Here is a 19638-nt window from a genome sequence, read left to right as displayed (position 1 = left end):
GAACCCTGAAAAATATTTGTATTCATGACTGGCTTACCAAGGGTTCTTTTCTGTTCTTTTTTATGAGGCTGGTAGAATTGGATTAGTGTAAATGTTTCACCACTGCAATTATTATTGGTGCACTGTTGTATTTTTATATGTCTTTTGTTTTTATATGTTGCAAGCTACTGTAAGAAGACTATATATATTGAATGGCAGCATTAAATGAGTGAATGCATTCATTAAGCAAAGAAGAAGAAGAAGAGGAGGAGGAGGAGGAGGAGGAGGAGGAGGAGGAGGAGGAGGAGGAGGAAGAAGAAGAAATTGGATAACATTTTTTTAAAATTCCAAAAGTTCTGCTAAAACTGGCCTCTCAAAGTCATTTTTCACCTTTGGACATGGAGAATTTGCTCTTCTGTTACTGCAAACTATAATGGGTCTGTCACAACTGTGGATATTAATGGGCACCTGACCTTTCCAGTGCCTTACACTGGGGTCACTTCAAAATGGTTTTATGTCTTTGGTTGGAAGAAGTGTTCTTAAGAGAGAACTTCATTTAGACTCATCTATTTTTAGTTAATCCAACTCTTCAGACAGCAAGCAAGGTCAGCAAATCTTCACCAGAAGGTCACAAACCCACGATGCAGCACTATGTAAGTCGCCAGGCCATTAATTATTCCACAGAACAAACTCTACTCTACTTCTTTAGTTAGACTGGTTACCATCTGTAGTTAAAGTAGAAGTAGAGATACTGAAAGCTGAATACATGATATCTTTATTTTCTGGCTGGCAGAAAGAAGCAAGTGCTTGGGCTTCATTGTTAGAAATCTTTGTGTGGACAGATCTGTATGGGATTGGGCTGCTTGTTTGCAGACTAGGACATCTGTTTCTGTTTGGTGTGCATGGAACACATAGAAATGTCTTCTCCACTGAGCCGGCCCACTTTGACATGGAGTGAAGCAGCTGCCTCAGGCAGCGGAAACAGAAGAGGCGGCACTCCTAGAAGTGCTCCACCCAGACACTGCCGAGGAAGCAACCCAGGTAAGGGAGGCTTTTGTGGCAGTGAAGCAGCACAGCACTCCAACTGGCCCAGCTGCTTTATTTCTTCCCTGCTTCTAGGGAAAGAGAGGGACCACTGGGCAAAGCTCTGCAGAATGCCTCACTATCAGGAGTACGTGTAGGAGCCAGGCCCTGTGACCAGTAGGGCTTCGCAGGACTGGGGCTTTCCGAAGTTTGTTCTGAAGAGGCAAGACGCGGCCGCACAGGTGAGGTCGATTGGTAACTCACAGCACCTGGTGGCAAGAGCCGGGAAGGGATATAAGACCAGCATTTCCCATTGGCTCTTTGCCACAGCAACACGCTTCCTGCCTTGCTGCGCTTGGATTCTTGACTCCTTGCTTCCTGATCCTCGGACCCTTGGATTCTTGACTCCTTGTTTCCTGATCCTCAAACCCTTGACTCCTTGGCTTCCGGACTTATGGCTTCCGGACTCCTGTTCCTGCTCCCACCCCACCATCTTGCCCCCAGTCGCAATGTCCTCCGCCAGGACTTCGTAAACCAGACCGTGACATTCACCTCTCAACCAGTTGGCGAGAGGTGGGGAGTTCACTCACCCAGCTTTGCTGCCAGCTGGGAAGGAGCTTTGTAAAGAGGAACGGATTTGGTCTTCTTGATGACCCAATGGCCTGATCTAGCGTACATTAGACAACCCAGCCATATTTCAGCCCAGGATGTTCTGCCCCACTTGGAAAATTGATGCTTGATTAGAGATGTAGGAGGACTCAGAAATTAAAACAACATAACTAGCTTTGCTTGGAATATAAAACTCTGGCTCTGGGTCTGCACCTCTCTCATTGCAAGCAGGACCTGCAAGAAAATGTTGCCATATGGAGTGCTTCTACTCAGGGTTCCAGCCAGCTGTGTGCATTCCAGAATATGACATTCCACTCTCCCTCTTCATTTTTCTGGTTTCTATTTTTTGTCTTCCAGAAGTCAGCCAGTAAGTTAGTATTCCATGCTCACTAAGCATGCTCAGTTTTCACTGGTTTGTTTTTGAGGGTTTCCCCTTAGGCTTTTTTTCTCTAAAGTTTTTTTCTCCAAGCCTGCCTCTTCCATGTGAATGGTGTCATTTTTGCTAGATAAGGATTATAAGGATCCACAGTTGGACAAAAATTCATTATATATCGTCAGTGAAGTTGATACTTTACCAAGCAACATATGCAAAAAAAGAGACGTCCCTGCTGGATTAATTTCATTTCTAAATCTTCTTGAAAAGTACTACTAAGTAAAATAGTGTTACAATCTCTAAAACATTGTTCCTAAAGACAGAGGTCCTTTTATTGTTCAGGAAATTATTCATTATGCTAACTACTTTGCACCACAGTTGAGAGGCCAAGAAAGAGAATCATCATTTATCACAGAAAGTCTGGAGCGGAAAGAAGCCTGAATGCTAATTTTTACTGTGCATTGATTGTTTAGACTAGAGTTAGAAAAAAACAAACGGGTAGTCTATTTGTTACGGAATTGTTTTCATATCTAGACAAATGTCACAGCGGGTTTAGAAGGTTGTTTTGTTGGTGCTCTGTATGGGGAATCCTGTTTCTTGAGAGACTTTACAAATGGAAGAACTATAGTGTGTTTATGTCAGTCGCTTACAGTATTTTATTCATCTTCCTCCAATGGCTTTATCTTGTTTAAAGGGCCTCTCTTGCAGGTTGTATACAGGGTTGTTGTGAGATAAACATAACTTCTCAGTCTCATTTATTTATTAAAAAATATTTATTACTATTCATGAAAATATCAGAGCGGTTTACAACAAAACATTTTTATGTGTTTATTTAATCAACTTTTAACAAAATATCAAAAAGAAGAGTTATTCCCCTCCTTCCTGAAGGAAAATAGGCAATGGCCTTTCTAACATGGTGTTGCCAACTGCAATTTTCATAATTACTTGCATCAAAAAATTATTTATGAAAATGATTGCTGCCTAATTAACTGTGATGTCTTTTTATATTAACCGATTTTAAAAACTTCTGATAAACTAATCAGTTATGGCTACAATCCACTTGCCTAGGAGTGATGGGTAAATTGCACTGTTGCATGTTGCAGCCCTAAAACATCAGCATCTTTAAATTAAGTCAATACTTCATTTACAACTTAAGGTATATTTGAGCTGACACTTTTCCCTGCTGCTAATATTCACATGAAGAGAGCAGCAAAAGTGTAATTCAGACATTCATCCTATAGGCATGTATGCATATTTGTTCACCGTCAAACTAACTCATACTTAGATTAGACCCACTGAAAACAATAAACAGAAGTTACTTAGACCCATTTATTTCAATAGGTCTACTACTCTAAGTGTCGGGACGCAGGTGGCGCTGTGGGTTAAAGCCTCAGCGCCTAGGGCTTGCCGATCGAAAGGTCGGCGGTTCAAATCCCTGCGGCGGGGTGCGCTCCCACTGCTCGGTCCCAGCGTCTGCCAACCTAGCAGTTCGAAAGCACCTCCGGGTGCAAGTAGATAAATAGGGACCGCTTACCAGCGGGAAGGTAAACAGCGTTTCCGTGTGCGGCTCTGGCTAGCCAGAGCAGCAATGTCACGCTGGCCACATGACCCGGAAGTGTCTCCGGACAGCGCTGGCCCCTGGCCTCTTAAGTGAGATGGGCGCACAACCCCAGAGTCTGTCAAGACTGGCCCTTACGGGCAGGGGTACCTTTACCTTTACCTTACTACTCTAAGTATGACTAACAATGGATCTCACCACTTGCCGCTTGCCCTCCTCTCCTTCAAGTTTTCCCCTGTCTGCTTCCTGGATTGCTTAATTGTTTCTGTGCTATTTGGAGCGGGTTTGTTTTTTTCCCCTACATAGATAAACAGATACCGCGTTGCTTATAATTATAGTGATAACTATAAATAAATAAATAAATAAATAAATAAATAAATAAATAATAATAATATTTTTAAAAAATAAATAAATAAAAACAATAAATAAATAAATAAAAAATAAAAACAAAAAAAATTGTTTTTTTTTCCCTTTTCCAAAAAACCAGAAGAATAAACAAGTTGTTAAACAAATACTTCCTTTTGCAGTACATTTAGGTCTCATCCTAATATTATAGTATTTTGGTACTTGTAAACTCAAGGAGCTTATTCATTCACAGTTAACCTAATTGGTCAGATTTACCAGGGATTCATAGTCATACTTACTCAGTCGGTCCCGCTTTACACGAGTTTGACAACATGGCGAACAGGGGCAATCCCCGATTGCCACAATCGGGTGGCGCGCTTATGCCTGTTGCTCCCTGCAACCCTCAGGCCTTGGCACAAAAAAACACAAAGGCTTCGATTGCACATTCAGGGAACCTTTGACTTTGGTAACATTGTGCCCTGAAGGGAGCCAAAAGTTGGCACCCCCAAGTATTTATTATTTTCACAATAATTCATGCTGGTACAGTTGCTTTTTAATGGCTCTTTTCAATAGGTTCCCAAATAAGGTGGTATTGTTATTTTTTATTATTATTATTATTTTGCACCCCTCAGCTCAGTGCCCTATACAAGGGAACCACCCACACCACCCTAAATCCAAAGTTGCCTTAGGACTTGCCAATCAGAAGGTCGGTGGTTCGAAACCCCACGACGGGGTGGGCTCCCGTTGCTTGGTCCCTGCTCCTGCCAACCTAGCAGTTCGAAAGCACGCCAAATTGCAAGTAGATAAATAGGTACTGCTCCGGCGGGAAGGTAAATGGCGTTTCTGTGCACTGCTCTGGTTCGCCAGAAGCGGCTTAGTCATGCTGGCCACATGACCTGGAAGCTGTACGCCGGCTCCCTTGGCCAAGAAAGCGAGATGAGCGTTGCAACCCCAGAGTCGGCCAAGACTGGACCTAATGGTCAGGGGTCCCTTTTCCTTTAAACAGATTTTAAAAACTTTTATTTTGCTTCAAAAACCTGCAAAACCTTTTTTACCAGAGACTACATTGGGACAAAAGAAAATATGAGTGCTTATGCCACACACAATAGTTTTATCACACTTTCAACACTGGAAAAATCCTGTTCTGTCTTCTCTTCTCGGACACCTTTGTTTCTGCTAAATAATTTTATCAGAAGCTAAACTGGACTAATTGACCATCCATTTTCAAAGTGTCCCTCTTTTCTAGGGAACTGCATAAATATATTGCAGGTGTATGGGTGTGATTTGGGGCTGGGTGAGCCTGCAGTGCCAGCATGCGGGATCTAATGCTGGAGGAAATGAAAATATTTGTGCTAGAATAGTGAAAAACAAACTGAAATGAAAGGGACAGTGCAGAGCAGACTTTTAACAGACACTGACTTGGAGATCACACTGGAGATGTTAGGAGCCTCTTCCAAGCCAAGGATGTCAAGCAAATCGATAATCAACTCAGCATTTCCCAGAAAATTAAATTGGAGTCGGTGCTCTCCTATTTTGAGAAGGGATTGCAATTGCATTTGGGAGATTCCTAGACTCCAAAGAAGCAATGCCAAACGCTTCTGATATTCCAAACATAACAAGTTGAAAGTACAGTATCTAAACAAAACATAAAATATTATGGAGCCAAGCCAGGTATTGTCTCATCGGTGGGGCTCCCACTTCAATAGCAGTAATACAGTCACGGAACACTAAAGAGCATATGCTAAACAAGATTTCCAAAAGAACTATAGCATTTTGCTATGTCAGTGCTTCCCTCCCAAGGAACTTAACAATCCTTCTCACATGAACACAGAATGGAAGATGTCAGCAGCGGCGCAGCATAGGTTGTCAGCACCCAGGGCAAGGCAAGTAATTTGCGCCCCCTAACCCAGGGCAAGGCAAGTAATTTGCGCCCCCTAACCCAGGGCAAGGCAAGTAATTTGCGCCCCCTAACCCGGGGCAAGACAAGTAATTTGCGCCCCCTAACCCAGGGCAAGGCAAGTAATTTGCGCCCCCTAACCGGGGCAAGGCAAGTAATTTGCGCCCCTAACCCCTAACCTGCCGCCGCTGCCAGCTTCTTCTTGCTGCTGCCTGGGCTGGTCGGGTGTGGTTCTCTCCCGCACTCAGCGCTGCGCTGGGCGGCCGCTGCACTGTCCCTACCCCAGATAGTCCCTCCCTCGCTCTCTCTCCGCTCCGCACGCCTGGCACCCTCCCCCTCCACAGTGGGCGGTGACCCGGCAGCTCGGATCGGATTTGCACAGCCAGCACTGCAGTGAAAGAGAGTGAGTGAGCCAGGTAGGGGCAGAGAGCTGCGAGTGCGAGCGCGCCCCCCCAAATGTTGCGCCCGGTGCGGCTGGCCCCCCCTGCACCCCCCACGCTACGCCACTGGATGTCAGGATCCCCAAGGATGTGCTCTGCGGGGAGATGACTTCAGGCACCAGGCCCATCGGCAGACCAACTCTGCGATACAAAGATGTGTGCAGGCATGACATGAAGGCTGGGAATGCCAACCCCAGCATGTGGGAATCCCTTGCACATAACCACAGTGCCTGGAGACAGGTTGCACATCCATAGCAGTGACCAGAGGAGGAATGACCGCTGGGAGGAACACAGAGAGAGGAAACACCATGGTGCAGCTGCACCAGCACAACTGGACACCTTCATCTGTCTCACCTGCAGCAAAACATCTCTCTCCCATATCAGTCTCTACAGCCACAGCAGGCACTGTAACCATCCAACAGTTTGACTTCACCCCCAAAGGCACACTCCTCCCTTGCCTCCCAAGACAGAAAGATGCCAACACGCACCCCACTCTTCCTCTAGGGCAGTGATAGGGATGCATTTTCAGACTGATGGCTACATTCCCTTCTGAGCAACATGCCAGCTACTTTCTACACCCCTCTGTCCTCCATCAAGGCAAGAAAGAGGCATTCTCAAAGCTTGTGGGCACATTCTAGTCAGGCAAAAACTTTCAGGTGTGAAGCAGAGCCAGTGAGGGGTGTGGCTTAAGGAGTGGAGGTGTGGCCTGGAGAGAGTTCTGTGCATCAGATAAAGAGGCCTGCATTTGGACCCTGGGCCTGAGGTTCCTCAACCCTGGTTCAAACCCTCCAAGTGTCCCTATTTTCCAGGGACAGTCCCAGATTTACAGAAGCCATCCCCATTTCTGATTTGATCCCGGAATGGCCCACTTTTCCTTAGGGTGTCCCTATTTTCATCAGATAAATGTTGGAGGGTATGGACTCCTGAGTCAAGGAGATAAGTAACTATACAACCATTAGAAGCCATTTGAAAGCAGCCCTCTATGGGGAAGTTTTAAATGTTTGGTGTTTTATTGTGTTTTTACATATGTTGGAGGGGACGCGGGTGGCACTGTAGTCTAAACCACAGAGCCTAGGACTTGCCGATCAGAAGGTCGGCGGTTCGAATACCTGCGATGGGCTCAGCTCCCGTTGCTCGGTCCCTGCTCCTGCCAACCTAGCAGTTCAAAAGCACAAAGTGCAAGTAGATAATTAGGTACCGCTCCAGCAGGAAGGTAAATGGCCTTTCCGTGTGCTGCTCTGGTTCTCCAGAAGCGGCTTAGTCATGCTGGCCACATGACCCGGAAGCTATATGCTGGCGCCCTCGGCCAATAAAGTGAGTTGAGCGCCGCAACCCCAGAGTCAGCCACGACTGGACCTAATGGTCAGGGTTCCCTTTACCTTTACCTTTACATATGTTGGAAGCCACCCAGAGTGGCTGGGGCACACCAATCAGATGGGTGGGGTATAAATAATAAAAGTATTATTATTATGGAATAGGACATCCCTATTTCCATCAGAGAAATGTTGGAGGGTATGCTGTTTTAAGGAGACCACTGTGGGGTAAAACATGAGTTATTTTAAATCCATCCAAGTCCAACACTGTGCGTAGAATCCAGTGTTTTTGTTCTGTAAATGGAAGAAGTGTTGTTCCCTCATTCTTTGAATGGAAGCTCCTTCTGTTCACAAAGTAAAAAGGTTAGGTACTAATCTATATCTACTATTTCCATACTGGCTGTGCAAAAAACTGGGAAGGCATCTCCCCAAATTAGAATGCTTAGAAGCCTAGGTGGATCTTTTGTCTTTTTTCTACTGCAGTTACCCATTCTGGGCCTTTGGGATGGGTCAGATCAAATTCTAAACACACACAAAAATAAGGGGCAAGGGGTAGAGGTAATATAGACAGCCAAGCAAAAACAGTGGAAAAGTACAGGTTCCTGTGAGACATTTTGACTTATGATTTTGTGTCCAAAGACTTGGCATTCCTGCCTTTCTCATCTAATAAAGAGAGATGATTCACTGATAATGGAAATGGTTCCTTAAGTAAATTGCTGCCTCATCTAGGCTTTTGTATTTGTAAGCAATAACTGGAAGCTACGGCACATTTTTACTCTCTTGTCTGGAAAGTATATTGACCTCAACTTTTGGCTCATACCTGTGTTCTGATATATAAAACCAGCAGCATCATGGGTTTAAAAAAAATGTTCCTGGATTAAACCACCCCTAACTGTACATGTACATCTAACCTAGACAGCATCTTAAAAAGCAGAGACATCACCTTGCCAACAAAGGTCTGTATAGTTAAAGCTATGGTTTTCCCAGTAGTGATGTACAGAAGTGAGAGCTGGACCATAAAGAAGGTTGATTGCCGAAGAATTGATGCTTTTGAATTATGGTGCTGGAGGAGACTCTTGAGAGTCCCATGGACTGCAAGAAGATCAAACCTATCCATTCTTAAGGAAATCAGCCCTGAGTGCTACTGGAAGGACAGATCCTGAAGCTGAGGCTCCAATATTTTGGCCACCTCATGAGAAGAGAAGACTCCCTGGAAAAGACCCTGATGTTGGGAAAGATGGAGGGCAGAAGGAGAAGGGGACGACAGAGGACGAGATGGTTGGATAGTGTTCTCGAAGCTACCAGCATGAGTTTGACTAAACTGCAGGAGGCAGTAGAAGACAGAAGTGCCTGGCGTGCTCTGGTCCATGGGGTCACGAAGAGTCGGACACGACTAAACGACCAAACAGCAACAGCAACAACAACAACAAACCGTACATGGGGGACACGGGTGGCGCTGTGGGTTAAACCACAGAGCCTAGGACTTGCCGATCAGAAGGTCGGCAGTTCGAATCCCCGCGACGGGATGAGTTCCTGTTGCTCGGTCCCTGCTCCTGCCAACCTAGCAGTTTGAAAGCATGTCGAAGTGCAAGTAGATAAATAGGTACCACTCTGGCGGGAAGGTAAAGGGCGTTTCCGTGCACTGCTCTGGTTCGCCAGAAGCGGCTTAGTCATGCTGGCCACATGACCCGGAAGCTGTACGCCGGCTCCCTCGGCCAATAAAAGTGCCGCAACCCCAGAGTCAGCCACAACTGGACCTAATGGTCAGGGATCCCTTTACCTTTTTAACTGTATATGGAGGGAATCACATCATTGAATACCACTGCTTATAAAAACCCTATTGAAAACTAGTATGTCCTAGAGAAATTTTATGTGTTCAGAAAGAAAGAAAAAAGCTGGAACCCTTCTCCTCACATTCAGCTTTCCACACGAAGAGTTATTGATATGGGAGGGAAGTCTGTCATGTGATTTCCTCATCTGCTGTGACATAATCAAAGAACCACCTTGCCATGTGATTATTTGTTTCCTTATCACAGAGAGGCTTCTAAATGCAGATGCAGGAAAGTTGGGGTGGCATGAATGGGAACTGCACATGCTCTTAAATGTACTATTCCCACACTGTTTGGGACAACAGTTCTATGTAACAGGACATTTTCTAGGATTTGATCATGGTTAAGATTTTCCAGGGAATCAACAGGTAAACCATGTGGTGACATCAATCAGTCCTCAGGTTTGGTTTGGCTTTTTTAAATGATCTCCAAGAGAGAAGTTGTCAAATTGTGTGTTTGGGCCCCAATATACCGTACATCTTATTCATATGCATTCCACCTAGTCTTAGCTCAGGAAGCAGAGAACACAGTGCAGAGTTGTTTTCCATTCTCCACATCTCAGAAGCAGATGTCTTTCTGGATGCAATGCTTGGGCCCGCCATTCCTAAAAATCTACCTCCTCCCCTTTCTATGAGCCAATTCACATGCAATTATCTTAATTAAAGGGTGCAATGTAACAAAGCCACCCTGTGCCTGTATTCGCTTCTGAAAGAAGGCAGCAGCCAATTTTCCTCCAGTGGCCGCTGAGGCAGCTGGAGAATACTTCCAAGCATGCTCATCCTTCTGTCATTCTGTACAGTGCAACTGCAAGAGTTCTTTCAGTCACTGCCAGTACAGCTCAATTAAATCCACAACAGGCAGTCTGCTCTCCAAATATACCTCATTCTGGTGATGGAGGCTTTCCCCTAAGCCAGTGGTTTTCAACCAGTGTGCCGTGGCACCTGGGGTGCCTTGAATGATGGTCAGGGGTACCACAGGCAACACTGGCCTGTGTCCCTCTTTCCCTCCCTCCGTCCTCCGATGCCCTCTTATGTCTCTGCCCCCAAAGGCTTGCAGAGCTGTTTGTTGCAGCAGCCCTGGCTACAAGCTCCTCAGGTGAATGGTGCCTCTGGGACTGGCCAGGGGGTGCCTCCCAGGCCCTTGTGGGGCAGTATGAGGAGGCAACTCTCTTTAGGGCAGGGGGGCAGCTCAGAGACCAGGGGTGGCAGCTGCAGCTGCTCAAAGGACTCCCAAGGAGAGGGGAGAGGAGAGGAGGCTGAGGGAACACCCCACAAGGGAAGGTGTTCAAAAAGGGGTGAGAGGCTGCCAGCTCTGCAGGCAAGGGGTGGCATAACTGGACTCTTGAGCCCCACAGAGGTGCCACAGAAAGAATGTAGTTCGCCATGGAAGCTGTGGACCCAAAAAGCTTGAAAAACTCCGACCTAAGCAAATGGGAGAGCAAGACTTTCCTCTTCCTGACAGCTTGTGGCAAGCTGTTGGTGAGGATAAATTTGATGGGTTGTGGGGGGTGGGGGGAAGCAGCCACCACCAGATTGGGGAAGAATATGAGCCAATGCATGGTAAGTGAAGAACAGCTGGGTAGCTCTTCCTCTTCTTGCCAGGAGCTCCAGGTGAAGGGGTGTGCAAACATGTTTAAAAGTATTCTCCAGCTGTTGTGCCTGTAGTAGGTGCCAAGGCAAGGGACTTCCTTTTCTCTACTAAAGGCAAATTTTTACATTCAACATGCTAGTGTAGAGTAGTTAAATAAACCACTCACAGTGCTTCCTTTCCATTTAGTGCATATTGTTGGAAAGAGAGTTTTGTTCCAAGCTGCCCCAGGACCTTAGGGTGAAGGGCAGATTTAAAATAACAGTAATGTAGTAGCATTGGGGGAAGTATTACAGAACAAATTAAGGCAGAATAAATCCAGCACTAATGTGCAGGTGCACTCTTCCATTGTCTCCCAAGGCAGATAGATGCCAACACAAACAAACGTTTGTGTGTGTCACACACACACACACACACACACACACACACACACACGTGTGTCAAGAACGTGTAACAGAATGCACGAGTCTGGAGGGTCCCCTCAAACAAACAGCAGGTGAACAGATGCCAAGACTGATTCTTTTTCTTGTATGTTATAAGTACATACGAAGAACCTGCTGAATCAAGCCAATGGTCCATTAAGTCCAGCATCTTGTTCTTACAGTGTCCAACCAGATGCCTATGGGAAACCTGCAAGCAAGGCACAAGTACAAGAGCACTCTCATCTTCTGCAGTTTCCAGCAAGTGGCATTCAGAAGACTACCACCACAGCTAGTAGCTCAGCAACAATCTGTTCAACAAATTAGAATATATAAGGAACAGCTAGACATTTCTTTGCTAGGTATGTTCCAGCTACTTCTGCCTGGAGTAGGGTGGACACAGCATTAACTTTGAAGAGGCCGAATTTTAACACTGGTAATATTTTAGCTGTTTTGATTTAATTTTAATTTTATTGTTTTTATAAAAATATTTATATACTACTGTATCGTAAAAGATATATCACATCAGTTTACAGTAATATAAAAACGTAAAACCAAACAATGAAATCATAAAAAGTTTAAAGCAACTTAAAACCAAAAATAAGTGAAAAGCAAACTTCTGCAGATCATTGTGTGGGATGTATCCTTAATTCATTTTTATATTTGTTTAAAAAATATTTGGGCACAGCATTTGTTTTAAATTAATTAATAGGTTGTCCTTAAAAGTCTAACATCAAGCCAAAATGTAGGCATCTGGGAATTTTAGATTCTGGAATCGTATGTTCCAGTCGTTGGTGTGTGCGTGCTTCTTTTTCTCTTTAAAAATGTTAATTTCCTAAAACCTGCTGTGAAGTATTATTAGCAATCACATCATGTTAAAAAATGCCCTTCAAGATTAAAAGCCTGAGCTAGAGGCCAGATTGCATCTCTCCAAACTCAATTTTTCCTTGCTTGATATATGGCATCACCTACTTTATTTCCGTTTTATATCATTATATCCACCTAGCCAACTGAGGCCCATTCCGAACCAACTCATAATTGCGATCCATTTTTCTTTTAGAAGGATGAGAAATACTTTATGAACTACACACAAGCTGTACCACCTAAAAAAGAAACCAGCAGAACATTCTTATCCCTGGTAGTCTCATACTCAGTATTTTCTGAGTACATATGATAGACTACAAGTTGCTGTAGGGTACAAACATTTGCCTATTTCCTGCAAACAAATTTACTGCTAATGCCAGTGGACAAGCAATCAGTATTAAATCAGGAAGTCTCATTCAGTTTGTACAAGTTTTTACAAACTCTAAAAGGGCATTGTATGAGGGCTAACAACTTGGCAGAAGTGGGGAGTAGTGTTACTGTAAGCCGGGAGGAAAGGAGCATTATATCAGCCACTGTGATGGGTAAATAGAATGAGGCCTCTGGGTATTTGTACTAGTTGCCTGGCCTATTAACTTTGCCTGGTCAACAATGAAGGTGTCAGCTCCAGCCCTAGCTGAAGCTCCGGCCCTAGCCCCTGACTACACAGATCTTGAGTTCTGACACACACACTCCAGAACTTGTTCCTCATATGGCCACAGCCCACTAACAAAGCACAGTGCCCGTTCGTAGCCTGAATATCTCAAGCAGAGGCTAGCAAAAAAGAAAGACAGACTTAAAACCACCTGCTGTAGAAGAATACACCCTGAGGTTCTTCTACAAACCTGCCACGTATATTTTTAAACACCTCCATCTACTCTGACTGCTCTTGACAGCAGTTCAAATCTGTCTCCAGCAGTGGCATTCTCTCATTACTGTCAAGTTAGCTGCCACATTAAGCAAAGAAAAGTACATCACCCAGCATCTTGTCTGACAGCAAGCACTATTGAGCAAGACAGGGACACAAACAAGAGCCCCAAAGCATTTTATCTGCTTAGTAGGGTTGCTATCAGAGAAGAACAGACAGTCTTCTAAGGGTGCTTCCAGGCTATCGCCGTTTTGGGGTGGTATCACAGATTGGCAAATTCAATCACATGCTGGAAAATTCAAGTTGCGCAATTAAATTTGATGCAGAGCTCTTGCGCAACAAACCTCCTTCTCCCCAAAATCAGACATTTTGAGATAAGGAAAGTGATGTAGAAATGTAAAGCGTAAAAACAACACGGGTTGATGTAATGCTGTTTGAACTTGCAAAGAGATCAGAATGAATGCTGAGTAAAGAGCTGGTGTCATCTAGCATGCCTGCAAACTTGGTAAACCCAAATCATGATGCATGCTCAATAATCAGGTGGTCTGGAAGCAGCCTAAAAAGGCCAGTAGGAAGGAACATTCCTCTAAGCAGCATAAAGATAAAGGTAAAGGTACCCCTGCCCGTACGGGCCAGTCTTGACAGACTCTGGGGTTGTGCGCCCATCTCACTTAAGAGGCCAGGGGCCAGCGCTGTCCGGAGACACTTCCGGGTCACGTGGCCAGCGTGACATCGCTGCTCTGGCGAGCCAGAGCCGCACACGGAAACGCCGTTTACCTTCCCGCTGGTAAGCGGTCCCTATTTATCTACTTGCACCCGGAGGTGCTTTCGAACTGCTAGGTTGGCAGGCGCTGGGACCGAGCAGCGGGAGCGCACCCCGCCGCAGGGATTCGAACCGCCGACCTTTCGATCGGCAAGCCCTAGGCGCTGAGGCTTTAACCCACAGCGCCACCTGCGTCCCCAACTAAGCAGCATACTTAGGGGCAAACTACACTGCAAAAAGAACATCAACCCGTATACTAGGATCAGAGGGGTGAAGAAATTCCCCCTTTAAACCCTGGAAGCATCACCAGATTGTGAGAGGTGGTTTTGCAGTGGCAACCAGGAACATATTAGTGTGGAAAAGTGCAAGCTGTGTTCGCAAGTGCTTGGACACAACTCACTTTCTGGGGGGGGGCATCAAAATGGTAAAACATCCTTCCATAACAAATAGAAAGCTGAAACGTAGTACACCACACAGGTCAAGGCACTCTGTTTAATAAAAAGGAGGGTGCTTTTAGGCCTATCACTCAAAACTCAAGAATAAGCACTCTTAATTACTAAATCCACCACTCCAGCAGGGATCGCTCTAAAACATGACAAGGTTAGGAAAGGAGGTATTTGCAGAAATTTATGCGCATTAGAAACATATACAGTGCTACCTCGGTTTACGAACTTAATCCATTCCAGAAGTCCGTTCTTAAACTGAAACCGTTCCTAAACCAAGGCTTGCTTTCCCTAATGAGGCCTCCCGCCACCAGTGCCCTTCCACCATTCAGCTTCTGTTCTTACACCAAGGTAGAGTTCGCAAACCAGGACACTACTTCCAGTTTTGGGGAGTTTGTAAACTGAATAGTTCGTAAAGAAGCCTGTTCTTAAACCGAGGTACCACTGTACAAGACATGCATATTTCACAATTAAGGGTAGTTCAATTAAGTTTTAGTCAGAGTAGACCTATTTAAATTAATTGTCCTAATTTAGTCAAGAGTTATTCATTTCAATGGATCTACTGTAAGTAAAACTTAGTTGAATACTCCCATAAATGTTTAAAGAATGTGAAGCGGTACATATACTTACAATGGAAGTAGGTTTGTGTTGAAGGCAATGGCAGTGTACCCGGGTACAGTGAAGTCTGCAAGAATTCAAAAAGTAACCTGTCTATAAATCTAGGACTTGAATGTTACCTAGAATTAGAAAACCTGAATATAAGTAACAGTTTAAAGAGGAGTTTGTCTCCTGTAACTTAATAGATTTACAAAACTCAAAACTCCTTAAAAACACCGAAGGAATTTAATGCGCAGAAGGTTAGCCACTAACTTTCAAAAGATGGTGTGAGTTCCTGAATTCCCTATGTACAATGAAGAAGCTCACAATAATTTAAATTTATTCCAATTTGTAGGAAATAAAGAACAGGAAGGCCAATGCCATGATCCAACAAAGCACTCCACACACACCAGGAAGAACCACACATGTTGCCTGAGGTTTCTTTGACATTGCACTGTGGCTTCTTCTTCTGTTAAAGAAGCAAGCCAGATTTTGCACTGAAATGGTCACGACAGTGGCTGCAGAGAAAACTGCAGACACTGGTGGTGCATATGTGCATTTTTACTGAATCAAAAATATCAAGAGTAATCACACAATAGATTAAAAGTGTTAGAAATTGGCCATTTGATGCCTGTATGACGATCTCACACAAATATAGGCCAAAATCCAATTTTAGGCGTGGGCATACTTGCCATGAGCAACAATTGGTGGTCCTGGATGGATGCAGCTCCTTGTAGATATCTTTAAAAATACATTCAAGAACCAGGTCCACGGGGCAAAGCTGAACTTTGTGACTGGCAATATACCTCCATAAATGTGTTTTCACCAGCCACATACATGGAAAATGTCCACTCCTGTCACCCAGTTAAAGGGCCACACCCATAAAAATGGACTAAAACTATTACTGTTTATTCTAATTCTTTATGTGTCTCTACTTTAAAATAAATAAATGCAGAAATAAATAATTTAATGATAACTTGCAGATTTAAAACATAGCACAAAATCATATAGATCCACATATCACTTACACAGACTTACTTGGAGACATAAAGTCCAAGAAAATACAGGAGGGCCACGGCAATCATGCAGGCAAAAGCAACCAACAAAGCTGAAGAGAAAAATAGCAATTTAGCTACTTGCGGTTGAGTTACAAGATTCTCTTTCTCCCCGCCACTCCACCCCACATCCTTTCACTACATACCATTAGCAAACCCCACGCTAAATATTTTATCTATAATTTCACAATTTCATTCTGCCCCCCCAAAAAAAGCACCCCATTAAGAAAAATGACTACCTCCAGCTGCAGATAAGAAAGCATTGTGATGGGGTGATCAGTCATGGATTATTTTAATAAAGAAAATAAAGCAGACTACTTTTCTTGACACTGGAATAAAGTGGAATTATCGCAAAGAAATGTTTCTGACAAATCCGTTCATATATCATATATGTGGCCCACTTTCTAGCCCCCACACCTGCCCTTGGGTCTTCATGCTGTGTCACCCAATTGCACCCAATTGTCTCCTCACACTTGCAAGTGTCAGGAATATGGAGCCGCCAGGACAAGACTTTGGGGCAGATGTATATCTGAAGAATGAGCAGGAGGAGTCCCCCAAACACAACAGGGCTAGCTTACTACCTTCTGAGGTAAGTGAACGTAATACCTCCAACATTCCTCTGAAAACAGGGACATTCTGTTCTACGCCAGTATTACTGCTTGAGCATTTCCTCCTGGTCAAGTGTACAAAAGTTATTAGAGGAAACACACAAAACTGGGGTACTTAAAAGCACAGAAATCTTGGAATTTATATATTGCGTTTAGGAAAGCTCTGAGTGGCGAAAGAAAACCCCAAATCAATAAATACTACTAACTAGCATTGATATTGATGTAGAATAGAATGTCCCTATTTTCTGAGGACTGCTAGAGGGTAATAACATTGGGGGGGGGATTTAAGACCAGTAAGTCCAGGGGTCACACAGGCCTCCTGCAGAAGTGTGCATGCACACGGTATCTGAAGAAGTGTTCATGCACACGAAAGCTCATGCCAATAACAAACTTAGTTGGTCTCTAAGGTGCTACTGGAAGGAATTTTTTATTTTGTTTAGGCCTCCTGTAAGTCCATTACATCACCCAAGTGCACGACTGCCCTTGAATGGCACTCTGTGTCCTTGAAGGAGCTATACAGTGGTACCTCAGGTTAAGTACTTAATTCGTTCCGGAGGTCCGTTCTTAACCTGAAACTGTTCTTAACCTGAAGCACCACTTTAGCTAATGGGGCCTCCTGCTGCCCCTGCGCCACTGCCGCGCGATTTCTATTCTCATCCTGAAGCAAAGTTCTTAACCCGAGGTACTATTTCTGGGTTAGCGGCGTCTGTAACCTGAAGCGTCTGTAACCCAAGGTACCACTGTAACTGGAAGGAGAAATTGGGGGACCTGCAGCGTATGACTGGAAACAATTAGGACAGATCCACAGAGATCTTTGTGCCCTGGAGCAAAGTTGCACAAGATGAATTGTTTTGATTTGTTTGTTTGTTTCACTTGGGGCTCCACTTTCTCACCTATAGGGTCAAAGCACCTATATTTCCCACAAAAGCACAGTCTCTAGCTTGGCACTGTGATCGTCTTGGTTTTCACTTAAGGTGCAAAAGCTCATTTAAAGCCCACCATGGGTAAATCAAGGTGGCGTTTACTAAGCAAGGAGCCCCCTCACACAAATAGTTTCTATCCTGAGGAATGCTGCCCCCCCCCACCAGTGGCCTTCCTGGGAAGCATTGTTCTCATTGTAAATGAGCTTCATTTGCCCCTAATTATGTCATCCAGTACCTAAATTTGCTATGTGATAATCTCTGGTCACTTGAAGAGGAATAAAATGGATGGGTGTTCAGTATGGCAGCAAAGAGGAAATTGATGTGAACAATTATAATTAAAAAAATATATCAGTATATAACTAGAATTAACTGGAGAGGGGAAGCTTTTGGCCCGCTCAAAAATCACTACTGTACCTTTGAACAAATTAACTGGATCTGTGGAACGTTCCACTCAGTTCACAGTACCATGTTTTAGCAGCTCCCACACCACAAACCTAAAAACAGAAGTGGGACTGAAACCAAATTTAGACTACCAGATTACATTGTAAAATTGGACTGTACCACTTTAGACTGTGAATTGGGGTGTGTGTGTGTCCGATATTGTAAACTGCCCTGTGAGCCTTGAATGAAGAGCTATATAAAAATTTAATTAAAAAATAGCTTAATAAATAATTAAATACTCTACTGAGAAACAAAATCCCAGCATGCAGAAAAGGAATAAACTTGTCAGAACAGGCTATACTTGTCCTCTCTGATTTCTAGTTTTCTAGTGCAGAGGGGTTGTTCTATGAAGAGGCACTCTCCCCATCTCACCCCCGGAGTCTCAAGTGATGGAGTCAAGGAGCATTTTGATTACATGACAAATTCAGCCTCAGTTTGTGGATGCCACAGACTTCGCTCATTTTTAACTGGAAGGTTCTATTTTCCCCCACTGCCTTATAAAACCATATGTAACTTATTTCCTGTAACTGCAAACTGATGACAAGTCTGACTGGATTTAAAATCCTGCCAGCAAGCAATATCTATTCATCAAGCGTACAATGGAAGATACAAGCCCAATCAAATAAAATGCTACTGGACTATTTCCAGCAGAGCTAATAATACAAATCGAATACTTCGTTAGCCAGTGTGTCTAAGGCTAAGACGCCTCATCCCAGAATTATTTTCCATGGATTTAGTTTCTTAAATATTCATCCATCCAACAGCTAGAGTGAATTTTCATACGTATTTCTCAGACAGGGGAATTATAACACTTCAGTAACTATATCTGACTGCACTATGCATTGTAATGACATCAAACCAATGCCCAAGAACTGTCTCTCAGTATTAATTAGTAACATGGGTCACCTTCCCCATAGCCCCTTAAAATATCCCATTTTTTAAAAAAAATCAGAGCATTGATTGAGGTACCTTCGATTCTTTTGTTTCCTCTATTTAAGCCCTCTGTCTTTCTGGCTGCCTGACACAAGTGTGTTAATATGTATTTATGGGCAGGCGTGGCAATATAACACATATAAATCAGCCTCATATAACCAACGTTTAACTCTAATTACTGTACTTTTCCGGGGACGCAGGTGGCGCTGTGGGTTAAAGCCTCAGCGCCTAGGACTTGCCGATCGAAAGGTCGGCGGTTCGAATCCCTGCGGCGGGGTGCGCTCCCGCTGCTCGGTCCCAGCGCCTGCCAACCTAGCAGTTCGAAAGCACCTCCGGGTGCAAGTAGATAAATAGGGACCGCTTACCAGCGGGAAGGTAAACGGCGTTTCCGTGTGCGGCTCTGGCTCGCCAGAGCAGCGATGTCACGCTGGCCACGTGACCCGGAAGTGTCTCCGGACAGCGCTGGCCCCTGGCCTCTTAAGTGAGATGGGCGCACAACCCCAGAGTCTGTCAAGACTGGCCCGTATGGGCAAGGGTACCTTTACCTTTACCTTTTACTGTACTTTTCCATGTATAAGACCAGGGGTTTTTTTTACTTTAAAATAAAGTTAAAAATCTGGGGGCGTCTTATACATGGATAGTGCATATGTTCATTTTCTAAATTTGGGGTCCCCAAAAGTAGTGGGCGTCTTATACATGGGGGCATCTTATACACGGAAAAATACGATAATACTCTTTCCACCATCCTTTTCTTTCCACCATGTAAACCAACCA

At 44.2% G+C, this 19638-nt stretch overlaps 1 protein-coding gene across 5 annotated transcripts in view; it reads right to left on the bottom strand.

Annotated features, from left to right (window-relative positions):
• Positions 1 to 19638, bottom strand: part of LOC307215894 (heparan-alpha-glucosaminide N-acetyltransferase-like) — a 180930-nt gene that overhangs the window by 121296 nt on the left and 39996 nt on the right. For all 5 annotated transcript variants that reach the window (XM_079975683.1, XM_079975685.1, XM_079975681.1 and 2 more), the window contains 2 exons: positions 15943 to 16012; positions 14938 to 14992 (listed from right to left, as the gene is read on the bottom strand). In XM_079975683.1, the coding sequence (XP_079831809.1) occupies positions 14938 to 14992; positions 15943 to 16012 (125 nt within the window). The remainder of the gene's footprint in view (positions 1 to 14937; positions 14993 to 15942; positions 16013 to 19638) is intronic.

The sequence above is a fragment of the Podarcis cretensis genome (assembly GCF_951804945.1).
Source record: "Podarcis cretensis genome assembly, chromosome: 5".
NCBI classification, from domain to species: Eukaryota; Metazoa; Chordata; class Lepidosauria; order Squamata; family Lacertidae; genus Podarcis; species Podarcis cretensis.
This window is presented reverse-complemented; position numbering and strand designations above follow the sequence as displayed.